At 31.8% G+C, this 17040-nt stretch overlaps 4 protein-coding genes across 8 annotated transcripts; 3 read left to right on the top strand and 1 right to left on the bottom strand.

The window, feature by feature from the left end:
• The first annotated feature begins 694 nt into the window (after window positions 1–694).
• PIG-A (phosphatidylinositol glycan anchor biosynthesis class A) lies at window positions 695–3267 on the top strand. Of its 2 annotated transcripts, none has more exons than XM_081972036.1 (8): window positions 695–868; window positions 930–1266; window positions 1327–1561; window positions 1761–1890; window positions 2116–2283; window positions 2505–2602; window positions 2667–2838; window positions 2989–3267. In XM_081972036.1, exons 1-8 carry the CDS (start codon window positions 825–827, stop codon window positions 3131–3133), a joined length of 1329 nt encoding a protein of 442 aa, XP_081828162.1. In that variant the 5' UTR covers window positions 695–824; the 3' UTR covers window positions 3134–3267. The 2 variants fall into 2 exon arrangements, with proteins under 2 accessions (XP_081828162.1, XP_081828161.1); XM_081972035.1 differs by having other exon boundaries at window positions 1315–1561.
• On the bottom strand, window positions 3260–11579 carry LOC145723980 (glutamate dehydrogenase, mitochondrial-like). Its single transcript, XM_081972034.1, is given in 10 exon segments — window positions 3260–3600; window positions 5865–6010; window positions 6068–6272; window positions 6328–6486; window positions 6700–6914; window positions 7002–7178; window positions 7704–7904; window positions 9437–9725; window positions 11225–11273; window positions 11275–11579. Coding segments are annotated over 10 exon segments (1647 nt in total). The 5' UTR covers window positions 11364–11579; the 3' UTR covers window positions 3260–3483.
• Window positions 11580–11792: 213 nt separating this feature from the next.
• LOC145725500 (uncharacterized) lies at window positions 11793–15014 on the top strand. Of its 4 annotated transcripts, none has more exons than XM_081974286.1 (8): window positions 11793–11951; window positions 12015–12205; window positions 12280–12444; window positions 12677–12796; window positions 13093–13197; window positions 13290–13397; window positions 13814–13873; window positions 13933–15014. In XM_081974286.1, exons 2-8 carry the CDS (start codon window positions 12123–12125, stop codon window positions 14561–14563), a joined length of 1272 nt encoding a protein of 423 aa, XP_081830412.1. In that variant the 5' UTR covers window positions 11793–11951; window positions 12015–12122; the 3' UTR covers window positions 14564–15014. The 4 variants fall into 4 exon arrangements, with proteins under 4 accessions (XP_081830412.1, XP_081830413.1, XP_081830416.1 ...); XM_081974287.1 differs by having other exon boundaries at window positions 11802–11956; XM_081974289.1 differs by having other exon boundaries at window positions 11810–12205; window positions 12683–12796.
• An 87-nt stretch (window positions 15015–15101) lies between these two features.
• LOC145725501 (uncharacterized) lies at window positions 15102–16976 on the top strand. Its single transcript, XM_081974291.1, has 6 exons — window positions 15102–15773; window positions 15854–15980; window positions 16047–16183; window positions 16260–16380; window positions 16486–16592; window positions 16668–16976. The coding sequence occupies exons 1-6, from the start codon at window positions 15707–15709 to the stop codon at window positions 16835–16837; spliced, it is 729 nt and encodes a 242-aa protein (XP_081830417.1). The 5' UTR covers window positions 15102–15706; the 3' UTR covers window positions 16838–16976.
• Window positions 16977–17040: the final 64 nt, after the last annotated feature.

Raw genomic sequence — 17040 nt, 5'->3', positions numbered from 1 at the left:
ACTACAACGACGAAACTGACAGTTGCAATGGATTCCTTGACCCCGAATTAGTCGAAAACGAGTACCATCAACCCTATGCAATTTCGATCCAAAATGGCGGAAATTGCAAATGACCTCTTGATGAGGAATTCAGTGATGACATTAATTTTTGCGTAACTCTCCCCCAAATTCAGATTTTTACGAAAAGTTAAGTTTCTCGAACTGAGTAACATATACAGACAAACTGACTGCAGAAATGGATTCCTTGAAAACGAGTACCATCAACCCTAACCTAGATCAATCCAAAATGGCGGCGATTTTGATTTTTTAGTCAAAAAACGAAGTTGCACCTCATTTTAAAAGGAATTTAACGTAGTTGCGTAAAATGACAGACAAAATGGCGTCTCAGTCCGCCATTTTGAATTTTTTTAAAGTTCTTTTGTATAAATATCGATAATCAAGCTTTAATCATTAAATTTTAGGTCTGACATGTAAAACACACTTGGAATGAAAAAATGACAGTTTTAAGCACATTTTTGGAATCCTCACTAAATTTCCTATCCAATGAACGAACACTAGAAAATTTGGTATGACTTTGAACGGGCCAGCTAAAGAATAAAACAGTTAAATCCCCCACTCCGACAAATCGCGGCTTTTTGTTCTCGAGCCAGGAAGTGGGAACTTGGCAAAAGAAGAGAAGAAGCCTACAAGAACCAAAGTTTTTTTTAGGTTATTAAGGTTATGTAGTTTGTTTTGATTATCGATTATCATAAAATACAAAAGTATGTATTAAACTAGTTTGTGATTAGATTAGTAAATATTTAGATTAGTAAGTTACATAAATTATGAAACGCCTTAAATTATCAACTAACCGAAAACACAACATTTGGTAAGCCTTTCCAGTTAATATTAACTTGTATCCTTAATTTTTCATATCCACTTACCTCTAGTATGGTCTCTGATTTTTTCTTTCCAAACGTGGGCGGAGTTGAGGAACACATTTATAACTTATCACAGTGCCTACTTCTTAACGGGCATAAAGTAATTGTTATGACACACAGCTATGGGAATCGTACAGGGGTACGCTACATGACAAATGGTTTAAAAGTGTACTACCTGCCTATTAAGGTATTCTACAATCAATGCGTCTTGCCTACCATGATTTGCAACATTGCCCTTATAAGATACATCCTTTTACGCGAACAAATTGAAATTATTCATGCCCATTCAGCTTTTTCTGCTTTGGCCCATGAGACAATGTTAATTGGCAATTTACTAAAACTAAAGGTATATAAACATAACATAGTTTTCCTGTATTTGTTGTTTAATAAAAAGGGAAATTTACAGACAGTTTTTACTGACCATAGTTTATTTGGGTTTGCTGATGCTAGTGCTTTGATAACCAATAAGTTGCTTCAGATATCATTGGCTAGTTGCAACCATTGCATTTGTGTGTCCCATACTGGGAAAGAGAATACAGTTTTAAGAGGGCAAGTGGCTTATAGCAGGGTGTCTGTTATACCAAATGCAGTTGATACATTTTCTTTTACTCCAGATCCAAGCCAAAGAGATAAATCTAAAAGTAAATATTTGTTTACACTATTTAATGGGGCTCAAGCTTGTTTTTGGGTAAAATTTTTGAAGAATAAATAGTAAAAACTCAATAACTAACTTGCATCAGCATTTCACTTGTTTAGTTGAGTTTCAGCTTCAAAGTACCCAAAAATTGATTTGTGCCTTCAAAATGATAGTTTATAATATACAACAATTTTATGTTTCAGTTACCATTGTAGTGGTGTCTAGATTAGTTTATAGAAAAGGACTTGACTTGACTGCCCAAATTATAGGTGATATTTGCTCAAAGTTTGAGGAGGTACAATTTTTGATAGCTGGTGATGGCCCCAAAAGATCGTAAGGTTTCTTTTAATTGGTTTTCTAAAAGTAGTTTAATTAATTTGAATCTAACTAGTTACCGTCATAAACTGTTATCCAGTACAACTGCAGAAATCTACAAATATTGTTTGTATTTTTTTTAAATTCAACAAAATATTCCGTCCAATTTAACTGGAGAATTTGGATTAATGAGTTGTACTTGGATTGATTAAATATACTTACATTAAAACTGTAATACTAAAGGCTTCTTGAAGAAATCAGAGAGAAGCAAGGCTTACAAGACCGTGTTGTCCTGCTGGGTGGCTTAGAACACGCTCAAGTTCGCAGTGTTCTAATTAAAGGCGACATTTTTCTGAACACTTCTTTGACGGAAGCTTACTGCATGGCAATAGTGGAAGCTGCATCATGTGGGTAAGAAAATTAATTTAACCAACTTTTGAGAAATTAAATATTGTCTATTTGTATGGAAACAGAAAAAGTATAAAAGAATGCTGCAAACTGCTCCCAATTATTTTTTCAACAACATCCTTAATCTGATTTTCACTAAATTTTATGTTTCAAAATTTCCTGAATATAAAACTAAACCAGTTACTTTGTTTTATTTATTTTTTTGATTATTGTTCCTATGGTAGGCTTAAAGTGGTATCAACCAAAGTAGGAGGTATTCCAGAGGTTTTACCACCAGACTTGATCATATTGACTGAACCTACTGTTCCAGCTCTTTTAGAAGGTTTGTTATTTTGATAATTTTTCTTTTACCCAATACATGAATGGCTTACTAAAAAAAATTCCAGGACTGGTAACCGCAATAAACGACCTAAAAAACAATCAATTTGTATGTCCATACAAATGCAACAAACGGATTGAAAAGTATTACAATTGGCAAGATATTTGCCAAAGAACTGAAGTGGTTTACAAGTCAGTATCTCGGGAACCACCAAAAACTTTACGTCAAATGCTGTATAAGTAAGTAACTGTGATTATGATGCACTAAAACCAAACGAATTATAAGAAAAAAATTATTCTAAACAGAAGATTAGACTTCTGTTTATCAATATTTTTATAATCAATACAGTGTTCTGTTTGGATTTCTGCATTTGTTTTCCTTTTTTTTAGCCATTTAGATAGCGGAGTTTGGCCTTATTTATTGGTGGTGTCTTTGGCCTTTTTGCTGTTGCAGTTCTACGAATATTGGGTTCCTAGGAAAGACATCGATGTCACCAGAAACTGCAATTTTTTAATAAAAGAAAAACAGAAATAAACGTGTGTCATCAATTCTATAATTAAAAATCATCTTAACTAAAGTGAACAACACATTTTTAAATGGCATTCTTAAGAAATGGTTGCTGTGTTTTTATTTTAGTGTTGTATAAGTAATACAAGTACATTCCAGTATGTTTTGTGTTTATTGGTTAAACCTTAAAGACCTAAAATCTTCACATTAAAACCACCATTACGCTATAAAATTAATACAATAGGCAACTTTATCATCTTAACATGTCAATATAGTAAAACTGTATAAAGTGAAGTACTTACCAGCTAATGTTATATCTTAAAACAGAATTATTAATAAATATTGTAAATGTTGCAACAGTGAATTGGCAAAATTAATTAAAAAGTTAATCCAGCTGTGGTGGTAGTAATGAAGATTTTCTCGACAGAATTTATATATGCCGCCGATCGAAGATCAATGCCCAAATTATACTGCTGTGCCGTCCGCGTAATTGCCTGAAATTCCAAACTGTCATTAGTAACAGTTTGCAATGTTGCTAACTTAATCTTAAAAAATAAAAAAATGGGCAAGCTTGAGGATAACAATACGGCAAACGACATATTATCTACCAAAATTTAGAATGTAAGGCCAGCACTCGTGGTCGTAGTGAAAATCTTTTGTACGGAATTAATATAAGCGGCCGATCTCAAATCTAGTCCCATTCCATACATGGAAGAAGTGCCCATAATTGCCTGTAAATAAATATTAGCACGTAAAGCAGCAAAGCGCTAATAGCTAAAATAAACCATGCAATAATTACAGTGTTTCCATATAATATATCCAAATTTTTTTTGGATAATGTAACCTTACAGATGTAGGAAAATATATCCATACTTACCTTAAATATTTTGTGTATGTATGTTTTTGTGTGTGTTTATTAGTAACATACAGCACAACAAACCAAACCAAAAACTAGCTCAAAATATTAACCTATTTTCTCAACTTTTTTAATTACCCATCAACAACTCTCCGGAATTTGTCAATAAAACTTAGTAATCTGTAAATAATTTATTGTGTTTCGGCAGTTTATTAAATCTAGTGTGTATACCTTTCAATGGAATAATAATAATTAATGAATAACACTTATCTAACTAATCTTATACCTATAAAAATTGTTCAAATTAGTTTAAAACTTAACATGACAATGTGAGTTTAAAATATCCGTTTCGATTTAATACTATAATGTTTACCGAGGAATGTATAAATGAGGAATGTTTCAATGATCCAACGCTTAGCAACAATTAGTATCATTAATTAATATTTAAATGTAAATTACTTTAATGGGGATGAATGGTTTTAAGCTACATGTACGAGGGTAGGTGGTATCGGATAAATTGAATTTAAAAAAATCAATTAAGTTTTTGCGTTTTTTTTTGGTTAAGTTGTTACTTCTGGGACTACCCTCGTAATTAGCACTTAATACAAAGTAGATATAAGAATATATGTAGTGCAGATAATGTTTTATACACTACTTAATGTAAATTGATAAACATTTGAAAATACCGTAATATGTCATGGATATTAGTAAAAAAAATAGAGTGACTTCCTTATAGCAAAACGATCCTCTTATTTGCTGCATATTAATTAAATAATATACGTTTCTGTGTCACTTTTGACTATCATCCTTAGTAGCAATAATACGGCAGCTAATGCTTATAATTACCTCACAGAGTTCAATGCATAAGATCAATTCTATACAGGGTGGTCCTCTGGGAAGTGTATCAACCGATTATTCGGCAAACCATCAAAGTTGATAAGGAGTCGGTTATCTAAGATATTCTTAAATGGAACACACTGTTTGCAAACCTACACACTTGGTTTTTAAGTTCAAATGCCAATTTTGACATTAAAATATCGTAAAATTAAATAGATCTCATAAACGGTGTTACACCGTAACGTTGTAGTACATTTTTCTTATTTGTACCTAGTTTTTCCACAATCGATCAACACAGCTCCTTTAAAACCACTCGGTATAAAATTAATATTTCAGGTAAAGCTTAAAACATTCAACCCTTCACACAATATCCGGATTACTATAATAAAAATTACTGTCAGTAAAATGCAACGTATAAGTTCTAAATATTACCTTTTTTTTAGAAATAAAACCTGTATAAAGGGGATATGTAAATAACACTAAAAAGGCAACAAATTACAAACTTAATACGCAAAACCTGCGGTGCTGGTCGTATGGAATATTTTTTGAACCGAATTAATATAAGCTGCAGACCTCAAGTCCAGTCCTAGTCCGTACATCTGCGTGGTCGCTTGCATGGCCTGAAATTAAAGTTTTTCCACTCCTAATTTCCTTATTATGTGTAAATTATGTCGAATTATTTAAATACTGACAGAAAATAGGTTAACATACTTGAGAGTTGTAAGTCCACATGTGCAGTATTTGTGTAAATAATTTGTGATGGGTCAAGAAAAGCAGCCAGCTGAAAGCTGCTTTTTTTGACCAATCACAAACTTCTCACTGTGCTGAGATTTGGGCATGTGGACTTTCCAAGAGCTACACAACATAAATGGCTAAAGAAGCAACACACAAGAAATATCATTGTTTAAAACTTCAAATCTTTCAGTAAAAAAGCTTAAAAAACAACACGTGCAGCACAAAAGCAATAATTACCATAATTTACTATGATTTTAAAACGGAAATTTAACTTTTGTTTTATTGCCTTGACTAAAATTTTAACTTTCTCCTAAAAAACTGAACACTTACCTTTGCAGATCTTTCCATAGTAAAGTTGAGACCAGAGTGGACAATATCTTTTTCAGAAGCACCGGCTATCCTCTTTGTAAAGGACTGCGAAGGGGTGATTGGAATATTATCGCCAAACTTCCGTTCTAGAGATTCTTGAACCGATTCTAGATAGAAATTTACATTATTTTCTATTAGACCAAAATTGAAAGCAATATGCTTACGGAACAAATGGTAGTTGGAGTCTTTTTCATACTTAAAGGTCAGTCTTCCATAAGAAACGTGATTAATATTTTTCAACCATTCAAAATAGGATACGGTTACACCACCGGCGTTAACGTACAGGTCCGGAATGACTAAAACGTTGTTTTTGATAAGGATCTTGTCGGCGGCAGGAGTGATTGGTCCATTAGCCGCTTCAGCGATCAACTAAACGAAAAAATGTTAGTGGAAATTTCAGTACTAAACTAACGGGCAATCTCACTTTTGCTTTGATTAAATGGGCGTTTTCCTTATGAATTACTTTTTCAGTGGCGGCGGGCACTAAAATGTCTACGGGATGGTATAAGAGATTTTCTTCGTATTTTTCGGCGCCCGGAAATCCGTTGATTGTTCCGTTATTTACTCTCCATTCTTCCAAATCCTAAAGTAGGCAAGTATTAATAAATAAATTGACGGTTCTTTTCTGTTTATATCTGTAGACCATTTTCAAAACCTAACAATACAAAAAATTTCACTCCTTCTTTCAGTAGTTCAAATGCACATTCACGAAAACTCACTCTGTTTACATTTGATTGTAAAATGTTCTGTAACCTATTTACTACAGTTTTTTAATCAAAGTTGAAACAGAACTTACCTTAGGATTGATTCCATTAGGATTATAAATCGAACCGTCGTACTCGATGACGCCTATACATTTGGCTCCAGCCCTATCCAAGTATCTCATGGTGTGCAAACCCACATTACCAAAGCCTTGGACAATAAACGTTTTTCCTTTCCAGCCGGTCGATAAACCGCACATTTGCATGTAACTCTCTTCATTGATGAAATTTTCAATTCCATGGAAAACACCTGTGAAAAGATAAAACACAATTAAGTAAAAATATTCATGGTTTTATTAATATTTATGTTAAAACTTTCAAAAATTTAAATATGTACCTCTTCCGGTGGCTGAAACTCTACCGTGGATACCACCTTGGTTGATGGGTTTACCAGTCACGCATGCATGACTGTTGATGTCCCGGTATCCAATCGTTTTGGAGTAAGTGTCAGCCAACCAAGACATTTCTCTTTCTCCAGTTCCCATGTCAGGAGCTGGGACATCTATACTAGGCCCTGAGAACATAATATTTTTTAATACAAGTCATAAAGTTTACTTATTTAAGATGATTTAAAAATGCATTTGACAATTGCTATTTAATTCAAACTTGTGCTTAAAATGCACTTTTCCTAATAATAAATTTTCTCCCCGTTAATTTTGGAACAAATTTTCCATGCTTAAAGCAAACTAAAATAGTTGTATAAGAAAAAAAACGTAAATTTACCGACCAGCATTTTCATTGTGACACTTTTACTATAAAAAAAAGTTTGCACGTGACCGCAATTTATTGTTTATTAAATAACATGGCAGGGTCATAAAAGTTCACATTGATAAGCTTAAACCATCTAAAGCAGCTTAATTTACTATATCAAAGCCAGATTGTTCTCAATCGTTTACAACTATAAACAAGGCACAATTGAAACCATAGTAGTAATTTAAATCGACCAGGATTAAATTTTTATTAGCCCATCCTATAAGTATATAAAAAAATCCCAGATTGCTGCCAATAAATCCTGCAGATAAATCAAATCAATACTTACCAATAAATCCTTTCTTAACCAATTCCAAAGTAAATCTTCGGGTAATTTTTTCTAATTCGTGTTCGGAGTATTTTTTGGGATCGATTTTAATACCGGCTTTGCCACCTCCGAATGGTACGTCCACGCAGGCGCACTTGAAGGTCATCAAAGCTGCCAGGGCTTTAACTTCGTCCTTGTTTACGTCAGGAGAAAAACGCATACCTGAAATTAACACAAAAAATTCAAATTATCAAAAATACTGGAATGTAATTACAAAAAGTATTATCAAAGAGTCAAGTTACTGCATTTGTTTCCTTTTTACATGTTACTTAACTGAAAATTATGTACTGTGTGTTTAATAACTTAGAAATGTTTGACAAATTATTTAATTGGTGTTTTCACCTTTTATCCATATCATGAATATCAAGAAAAACTACAAAACTGGGGTCTACTGTAACTCTACATAAAATTCAAGATTATTTATAATGATGGGGGAAATAAAATAAAAATAGGATGATTATTGACACCCTGGAGGTAGTATAGCAACAAAAAACAAAATATAATATAAAACTTGACAATAAAGCAATAAAATCAAACTTTAACTTTGACCGTTCAGTACATATTTTACAAATTGATTTGATCTTACAGTTGAATTTGTATGGCTACAATCAGTATCAACAATAACCAAGCTAAAGTATAGTCAGAAAACTGGAAAACAGTGGCACAACCTGTTTATAGACTTAATAAAAACCAACATTATTACAAAATAAATACATCACGTTAATAACGTATTCTTTCCACTAAAAAAACATGTTTATTCATGCATATTAATCCACAACCACAATTTTAAACTTTACATTTCTAGTAATAATGTTCAGGAGTTAGCAAATTTCATATCTGTTTGTTTTCAGATCATATCAAAATAACTACTAATTTCATTACTACTTTGACATCAAATTTTTATATCCTAATTTAGTCTTCTGACTGAAAAATGGACTGTTTTTTTTATGAAACTGCACACAAATTAACATTAATTTGTTCATAACAGGAACTTGCCGCTATTCTGGAAACTGTGCAGCTGTTACATTTTTTAAATATTTTGCAGGAGTTAAACATGTCAAGGTCAGCCTAATCAACTATAATATGTAACACTGTACCAAAGCTAATAAAACATGGCACTACAATGCTGTTTAATAGTCGTTTTTCGATTAAAATTAGAATTATCAGATATGCGTTCACAGGTATTGTCTTTTTGTTTTGTGAATAAAAACATTTTCGCTAATGCAACTTTGCACTATAAATAAGTTTTTCTTGATACCAAATTTACAGATGCACATGATAACTAAAGTTTATACAGTTATTAGGTTTAGAGATTACACCTGCATCATCAATTTGTTTGCAAATTTATGGTACATTTATCAAAAACATCTGCTTAGCAACAACTTGGCCAGTGAAAAAAAAATGATCAAGCATAGGACATTACCCTGGAAATAAGATTTGTTTTATATTTATATCCAGCTAATTGGGATAATAAAATTGAGGGTTTTCTCAATAGGAAAACCATAAAAATTAATTAATACCCATCTGTGCATGACGACAGAGACCTGCCTTAACATTGCCCAATCAGATTCACATTAATCACCATGATAACAACCTAGCAATAACCTCAAGGCCAGTGCCTAATCCATTCAAAGAAATTTAAAAAATCCAATTATCTAGAATAAACCTTAGCAAACAGAATAATGAGGACTTACCTCCTTTGCATGGTAATCTGTGAGTGCTATGCTGGGCTCGGTATCCTTTAATAACTTCATATTCTCCATTATCCCTCTTGATTGGGAAGGCAACTTCAATAATATGATCGCAATGCTCCATATGAGTGAGAATTCCCCTAACTTTAGCTTTCCTCTGTTCTAATGTTAGTTTTGACCCTTTAACTTTAGCTAAATCTTCAACCAGCTTGTCCTCAACCAGAACGCAAGCTTTATGGAAGAAATACTCAACCATGTCGAAGAAACGAGGATTCGGATTGTCGGGCATATCCTGGTAAAACAAAATAAACCATCAGTCATTTTGTCATGGCTTAAAAATATTCTACAATAGCTTAAATTGAACTTAAATTAACATATGGCTTAAGCACATGTCTCCTATATTGTATAACAAATTATTTTTATCTTGGCAACAGTACCTGGCATTTCAAAATAAAATCATGGGTTGCAAGTTTTGTTAGAAGGCTTGTTGCCGTTTTCTGTATTTGTGCACATAATTTGCTGTGTCTTTTTCAGAAGACCTAATTATGTGTAAGCAAATGAACATGACATATAATGAATGTGATATGAATAATAATAACTTTTCTCAGATTTCTGTTAAAAGATATGATGACAAATTTATGGCCTGACAATAAAATATTTGGAGCCATTGACCTAAAGGACTTGCTGATATTTTAACTGGCTTAAAAATAAAAGTTAATTAGGCACATGGAATATAAGTGATTGGAAAAAATAACTGTGTCATGTTGAATTTTTACATAAAGTTTACTTTGACACCCTGTACTTTATGTCATCTCTCTTGTTAATTACTTTCAAATGGTTGACATTGAAGACTGTTATACTGGATGACTCAAATTTTGAGTAATCCATCAATCTCTACTGACAATACTGACATACCAAAATGGATTTACAATCTTCATAAGTGTTCCTTGTAGTCTAATTTAAATTCTGGGTTTTCTAGCTGTGGGTCTTGAATACTTTTAGTGTAATTTTACACCACCACACTTTTTTGTCCCTAGTCAAAGTATATGATTTGACCACTAAATTTGCACTTTATAAGTGAAAACTGGCTTAACAGACAAATTTTAACCCTCCTGGTAAGTTTTTAAGTTCAAAAATCAAAATTTATGGTTGATTGGAACTCTACAAATTTCAAGCTAAAAGGGTGAAAATAAAAGTTTTTTACAACTGACTACAATTTTAATCACACCCATTATGTGGTCCAGCCATTATGTAGGACTTTTTTAAGGTAAAAAAAGGATAATTTCAATCAACTTAAGTGCTACTAATAAACCCTTAAACTTTGCTTTCTAAGTTGCAGGAAAACAAAACAATTTATTAGCTTTTTTTCATTTCATATTTCTGAATTGTTCAGGAACTGTTCTCAAACTGATTTGAACCATCTCTGAATTTTGACCATCTGTTCAGACTTCAGAATCAATAACCCCAACAAAACTATTAACTTAATTATTATTATTATTATTATAATTTATAATAATGTAACTCATAAAAATTGTTAAAGCTGAAAAAACAATAAATTCTGTAGATAACTTCTAGTTAGTTTTATTTCAAAATAGTTTTATGAATCCATTTTTAGTACCAATTATGCTTGCTCTGGGGAATGTTAGGGACTTTCATAAATTACTTTTAAAATTACTCACTGATCTCCAAACTTGCACAGTTGATAAAATACACAATAATCAGCTAAATTTAAACTACAACATGCTTAAAATGCAAAGAATGCATTAAAAAATGCAAAAGGTACTATCTTACCTTTAGCCTATCAGGAATAACGTGTTCAGCATAGGTCCTGTTCTGCTGAACCGAAAAAAACGGCCGGAAACGACTTAAGCATCGCCCCAACGTCTAATTTTAGGGCTCCGCTGGCCGCTTTGGACACAACGTTGTACATCGTCGTTCTTTTATTGGGACAAAAAAGAAAATAAACGAATAATTACGTAATTAGGATGAATTCTAGAAACACTAGTTGCCCATTAATTATGATTTCAACCGCCAACTTTGATTATGCCGTTTTTATGTGAAATTTGAGCAGCCGACCCAAGACCAGACCCAAAAACAACCTTCACTACCAAGCCAAAGCGCACTGCGATTTTGATAATTTGATATTTGATATTTTTTTATTTCGTAAATTTGGCAACAGTGGCAACCGGCAAATGTCGTACTTGCGTGCTTTGATTGGTGCGTACCAGATATCACGTGACCATCAGATTTTACAGTCTAAACCGATTTTTTACCACGTGATAAACATACAATAATTAGTAAATGGAGGCACGTGAAAACAATGGAAAAAAATAACATGACAATTGACCTGTGGGTGACAAAGTGATATGTTTACTTTTTTTTGTTATTTTTTATTTATTAGTTTATTATTAAACCATTTGTAGAGCTTAAAAGTTGATCAAAATTTATTTGCCATGAAGACCAAGTGGCAGATAGAAAACACGAAAAAGTAACGTAGAATTTGCTATTATTTTAAACTGTAAGGTATAAGTAGTTTTGATAATTTCTATTATTTAATTGACAAGTTTTGTAAATATTCAAGGAAGAGATTAAATATTACCTTTAGGAGATTACTTTTATAGTCCTTAAGTGCCCTAATGATATTAACCACAAGACTGAATTATATACCAATCTAGGGGCTAGACCAAAAATGTTTTTGAACCATATTATTAGTGGTCATAGCAATGTTACAGTGAAATTAAAACCTGAGCAAGAAGGACCTAAATGTTTATTGTAAGTTCATACAATGAAAACAATTTTTCGGCTTAAACTTTCTTTAAATATGCTATTAATAAACATCATTTCAGGAATTGTTTTCAAGAGATACCAAATGGGATTAGTGCAAATTTGGAAATAAAAAAGGAGGCAGATGAAGATGCAGATGATTTATTTGTTGAACATTTTGAACAAACTGATTTTTGTGGGAAGCAAGATTTTATAAAAGTAGAATTTGTGGAAACAACTGAGAAAATGTAAGTTTAAAATAAGTAAATCTACAGTTCTAGTGGGTTTATTATATTTTGGTGGTAATTTGTAATAACTAAACTATAAATCTTATTAAACAATAACCATCTCTAACTATTTGGTAGACCCTTCTAGAACTCAATTTGAAAGTATTTAAAATTATTTTTATACAGAAAATTAAAAAATTTACTTGATCATGCATGAGTGCATGCAGACCAATTTACTGGAACAAAACTTTAGTTCCAGGATTAAGAGAGGACTTGAGGATGATAGTCAATCAGATGTAAAAAATTATAACATTGATGAGCGGTATTTTAATAATAATTCAATTATGGCAACATTTGATGAGTCAAACATCCAGTAAGTATAACACATTGTTCGACCATTTTGTAATATGTATAGGTTTATAATGAACATTGTTTATACTGGCAATAAATGATAAATAATGAAATTATATTAAGAACTTTCTTATTAGAAAAATGCTGTTTTGTTTCTTTGATAGATTAGGAATTTTCTATTGATAAATAAGTTGTGCCATTTCTTTTAAATTTTAATAACTTCTGAGCTTTAACTACAAGGTTCAAGTATTTATTCTATAGAAGAAACACTTCTAGACACAGCTCATCTTCCTGTCAAATTATAATAATTATTTTCAGTATAAAACCAGAAATTATACAGGATGAAGTAGATGTAATGGAGTTTAAAGTTGAAGAAGATTGCTTTGGTGCTTCTCCTGTTAAGGTTGAAGACAATTTGTCTGAGTAAGTCCAAGAAAAAATTATATTGGAATAATTTAAGTGTGTAAAGGTTGTTGATAACCAACCTAAATTTTAAAATTGCCTGGATTTTTTAGTATCAAATCTGAATCAGAAAATTCCAACTATGATTTTAATAGTGAAGTGGATGTAACTGGGTCTGATTATTATGATAATGATTCCATGAAGGAACTTAAAACTGTTCAGTAAGTACCAGTAAAATTTAAATTAAATACAACATAATATATCAGATTACCAGTAGAGATTACAAAAAATTATCAAACATATAGTTTATATTAGAAATTGTACATTTTGGAGCTTGTCACATTCAATTTTATCCCATCCAATAGATCCTGTCCAACTCATATTATCCTCTATTAATAATTGTGTATTTAATGCCTCTAGTGTGCCCCTTTGGACCTAAATTTGATAATGGTACATCACGATCTGTAAACATTTAAATAATCAAGAATAAACATTTCAATTTTCCTCTAAGAGTTAAATTTAAATTGATTTGTCATTTAGAATCATTTGTAGAACCCATTATATCAACGCCATTCAATTTTTAACTCTTTTTACGTTAGCTTAACTTATTTTCTGTTTCAAACAATTCTATGTATAGGTTGAAATCCTTCAACGATCAACGGCACTCCAAAAAAAATAAACGGAGAAGCAATAATAAGTGAGTATCAAGATTATAAAAACAATCCTTCACTCTACTAGTATTCTTGAAAATTTTAGCAATAACAACGAAAAAGAGAAACATCGTTGTACATATTGCACTTATGAAACATCCTCTAAGTCATACCTACAAATTCACATTGCATTGCACGAAGATCCCTCTCAACTTGTTTGGCATCGTTGCGCTCATTGCAGCTACAAAACAAGACAGAAAGGTCATTTAACACGCCACGAATACGTCCATTTAGATCCCGAAAGTGCAGATCTATTTATTTGCGACATCTGTAGTTCCAGTTTTAAACAGAAATGTTCACTTAAAAGACATATTCAATTTGTTCACAACAATACGCAAGGCAGACAATCGTCCAAAGTGTCTGAAACGAAATTTCAGTGTTTTTCCTGTGATTACAGTACCTATAAAAAAGATTTATTAGTGGCTCACTTAGATAAGCATAAAAAGAAAGACTCCTATATTTGTGAAATTTGCCACTTTTCCACAAAGTACCGGAGGAATTTACGGGTGCACTTGAAAACTCACGTTGAGAGTGATGCACTGAAAGTGTTTGAATGTAAATGGTGCAAGTATAGCACTCGCTTGAGAAGGTGTTTGACCAGACATTTATTGTCCAAAAAACATCTAGCTGTGGTTGGGAGATTATCTGATTATCGTCCTAGAGGCGTAAAGAATTGAAAAATTATTTTTCAGAAGTCATTTTGAAAAAAAATATTGAGTTTTTATAGTTATAATGGTTTCTGGGCAGGGTATGTTGTAATCTTCAAAAGGAGTCAAAATGTTTGTTATAATCGCAGTTTTTTGTTCTAAAATCACCACTTATTTTCGTTTTTGTAAGAAAATCAATAAAATTAACTACAAAACCGTTTAACTTCAAATTTTTAAAGAGGACCATGAATAGAGAATTTATTTAATTTTAAGAAATGTGATGATTTGAGATTTAAGTTGCCTTCATTTGATTGCCTTACAAAGTCAATAGTTAAGGTTTTAGTTATGTATAGAGATTATTTACTAAGTTAATATACTCTATAAAAAGTCATTTTTATGTATATGTGACATATAATATTTTATTTACTTTATTATTCTTACTATATATTATTATATTGAATATACGTTTTATTACCAGTTGTATTTCTTGTTCTTATTTCTGTTTTTTCAACCTTCACGACTTTTCAGAAAAACTGAAAAGTAGTACGTCATTGTTTAGTCATTAGGACTTTTTGTCGATTGTAGTTTTATATGTGCAAAACAAAAATACTTCTAATAGTTTATTACCACAATTTGCATTGTACACATTTTTAGAGAAAGTCGCTCTTATTACACCATTTTAACTGCAAAACATCCTGTATTCAAATATTATGTTAACCAGCACTATCTCATCCAAAATCAGTCTAACAATAGAGGTGTATCTATTAAATGATGAGATAATTAAAAAGTGAAATTATTACACGGTCTTTAAAGAAAAGTAATTACACACAGTGTAGGAAGCGCATTATTGTATCGTTTAAAGTCGGCCGGTTTTAAGAGAATACAGTTTATATATCAAGTTGAATCACCAAACTGTTATGGAAAAAGGAAATGTACTTGCAATTTTTCTTTATCGCGACTGTAATAAATTTATTTTGGGTTCGTATTAAATTTTTGTTTTAATGTATTAGTACTTATATGGCCCAGGATAATAACAGTTTCGTGTGTGGTACTCGCTATATTTTGACCGCAATAATATACTGCACTTAAATGCGATGTTTAACTTGATTATTGACCTACGAAAGTGAAATTTTGTTAAATCCACACACAATTTTTAATTTCTTAAGTATACACATGAAAACTGTAATCAGAAACTGTAGCATGATATTGATGTTTGCGTTATTTTTGGGCAGTTTTGCTGGTAAGTGATATGTTTTACTATCTTCAAGTTTTAGTCACTTTTCTGCTTGTCCTAAAATAATTCTGTTTTTTTTGTTTTAGCTTTGTACTTATTAAACAAAGACCGACTAATTAATTCCAAATCAATCTTCTATGGACAAGATACGCTACTTCATAATCAAAACCTTTCTGAGGAAAGCAGCGAAAGCTCCAAATCCCATAATATGAGGTAAGATCACATGACCAGTAGTCTTAGTTATAGGGTGATTTAATTCTCACTCTGTGTTTACTGTAGCCGATTTAGTGATAAAAAGGACTATTTGAAGGGCTTTTCACTAAAAAGTCGAAATAAGTTATATGGAAAGAAGTTTTTACAGCCCGCCATCAAATTTTTGAACCACACTGAACACCGAAAAGACAGACTTAAAAGAGGTACAGAATGGCATTTGTTAATATTTCATTAATTTAGAGTTTTACTAAAGTCTAAACTAATATCTTTGATTTGTAGGAGTGTTCCAGCTGTATAATATGCTGAACTGTGCAACTGATTGTAATCCCATGATGTTTAAAGGCTACGGTTGTTACTGCGGCTTTTTGGGTTCTGGTAATCCAGTCGATGGAATAGACAAGTGAGTAGCATATGCAAAATCTCCCAAGAGTGTTATTGCTGCAATCTGACAGATTCTACCAATAAAATTCGAGAAAGGACCGTCTGAAGATTAAATTGTTTTCAGATGCTGTAAAATGCATGATATCTGTTATGAAGTCGCCAACTGTCCAATGTATTTGGAATATTTCGTACCGTACTACTGGAAATGCGTTAAAAAGCGGCCAATTTGTGGTATGTTATCTGATGTTATTACAAAAAAGTTTCTGTCGAAGCACTTAAATATAATTTAAAAAAAATATTTTTTAGCCCTGAACCAGGCGGAATTCAAATCGTTTGGAGCCTGCTCTCTTATGTTGTGCGAATGCGACCGAGTTCTGTCTGAGTGCCTCAAACGATATTCGTGTCCAACCCGTCCAGCTTTTTGTACTTTTTCGAAAATGCGGTTTTTACAGAATGCTTTCATGTTTTTAACGTGATAAATAATTTTTTATAAACTAAAACACTCTTGTAAATAGTACTGTTATTTGTAAAAACAGTTTGGAAATCTGTAATTTGTATGTGCTTTTGTTTACATTTTCCTATAATAGCAGATAATAGATAACGTTGTGTGTCTTGTCTAAGTACGTTACTATTGAGTTCATCAATTATCGTCAAACTGCAGAGGCGGTGACATGTATGA

Source organism: Ips typographus, linkage group LG2 (genome assembly GCF_016097725.1).
Source record: "Ips typographus isolate SLU linkage group LG2, UJ_Ityp_2.0, whole genome shotgun sequence".
In the NCBI taxonomy this organism is placed as follows: domain Eukaryota; kingdom Metazoa; phylum Arthropoda; class Insecta; order Coleoptera; family Curculionidae; genus Ips; species Ips typographus.
Note: the sequence above shows the minus strand (reverse complement) of the source record. Positions and strands in the feature narration are given on the sequence as shown.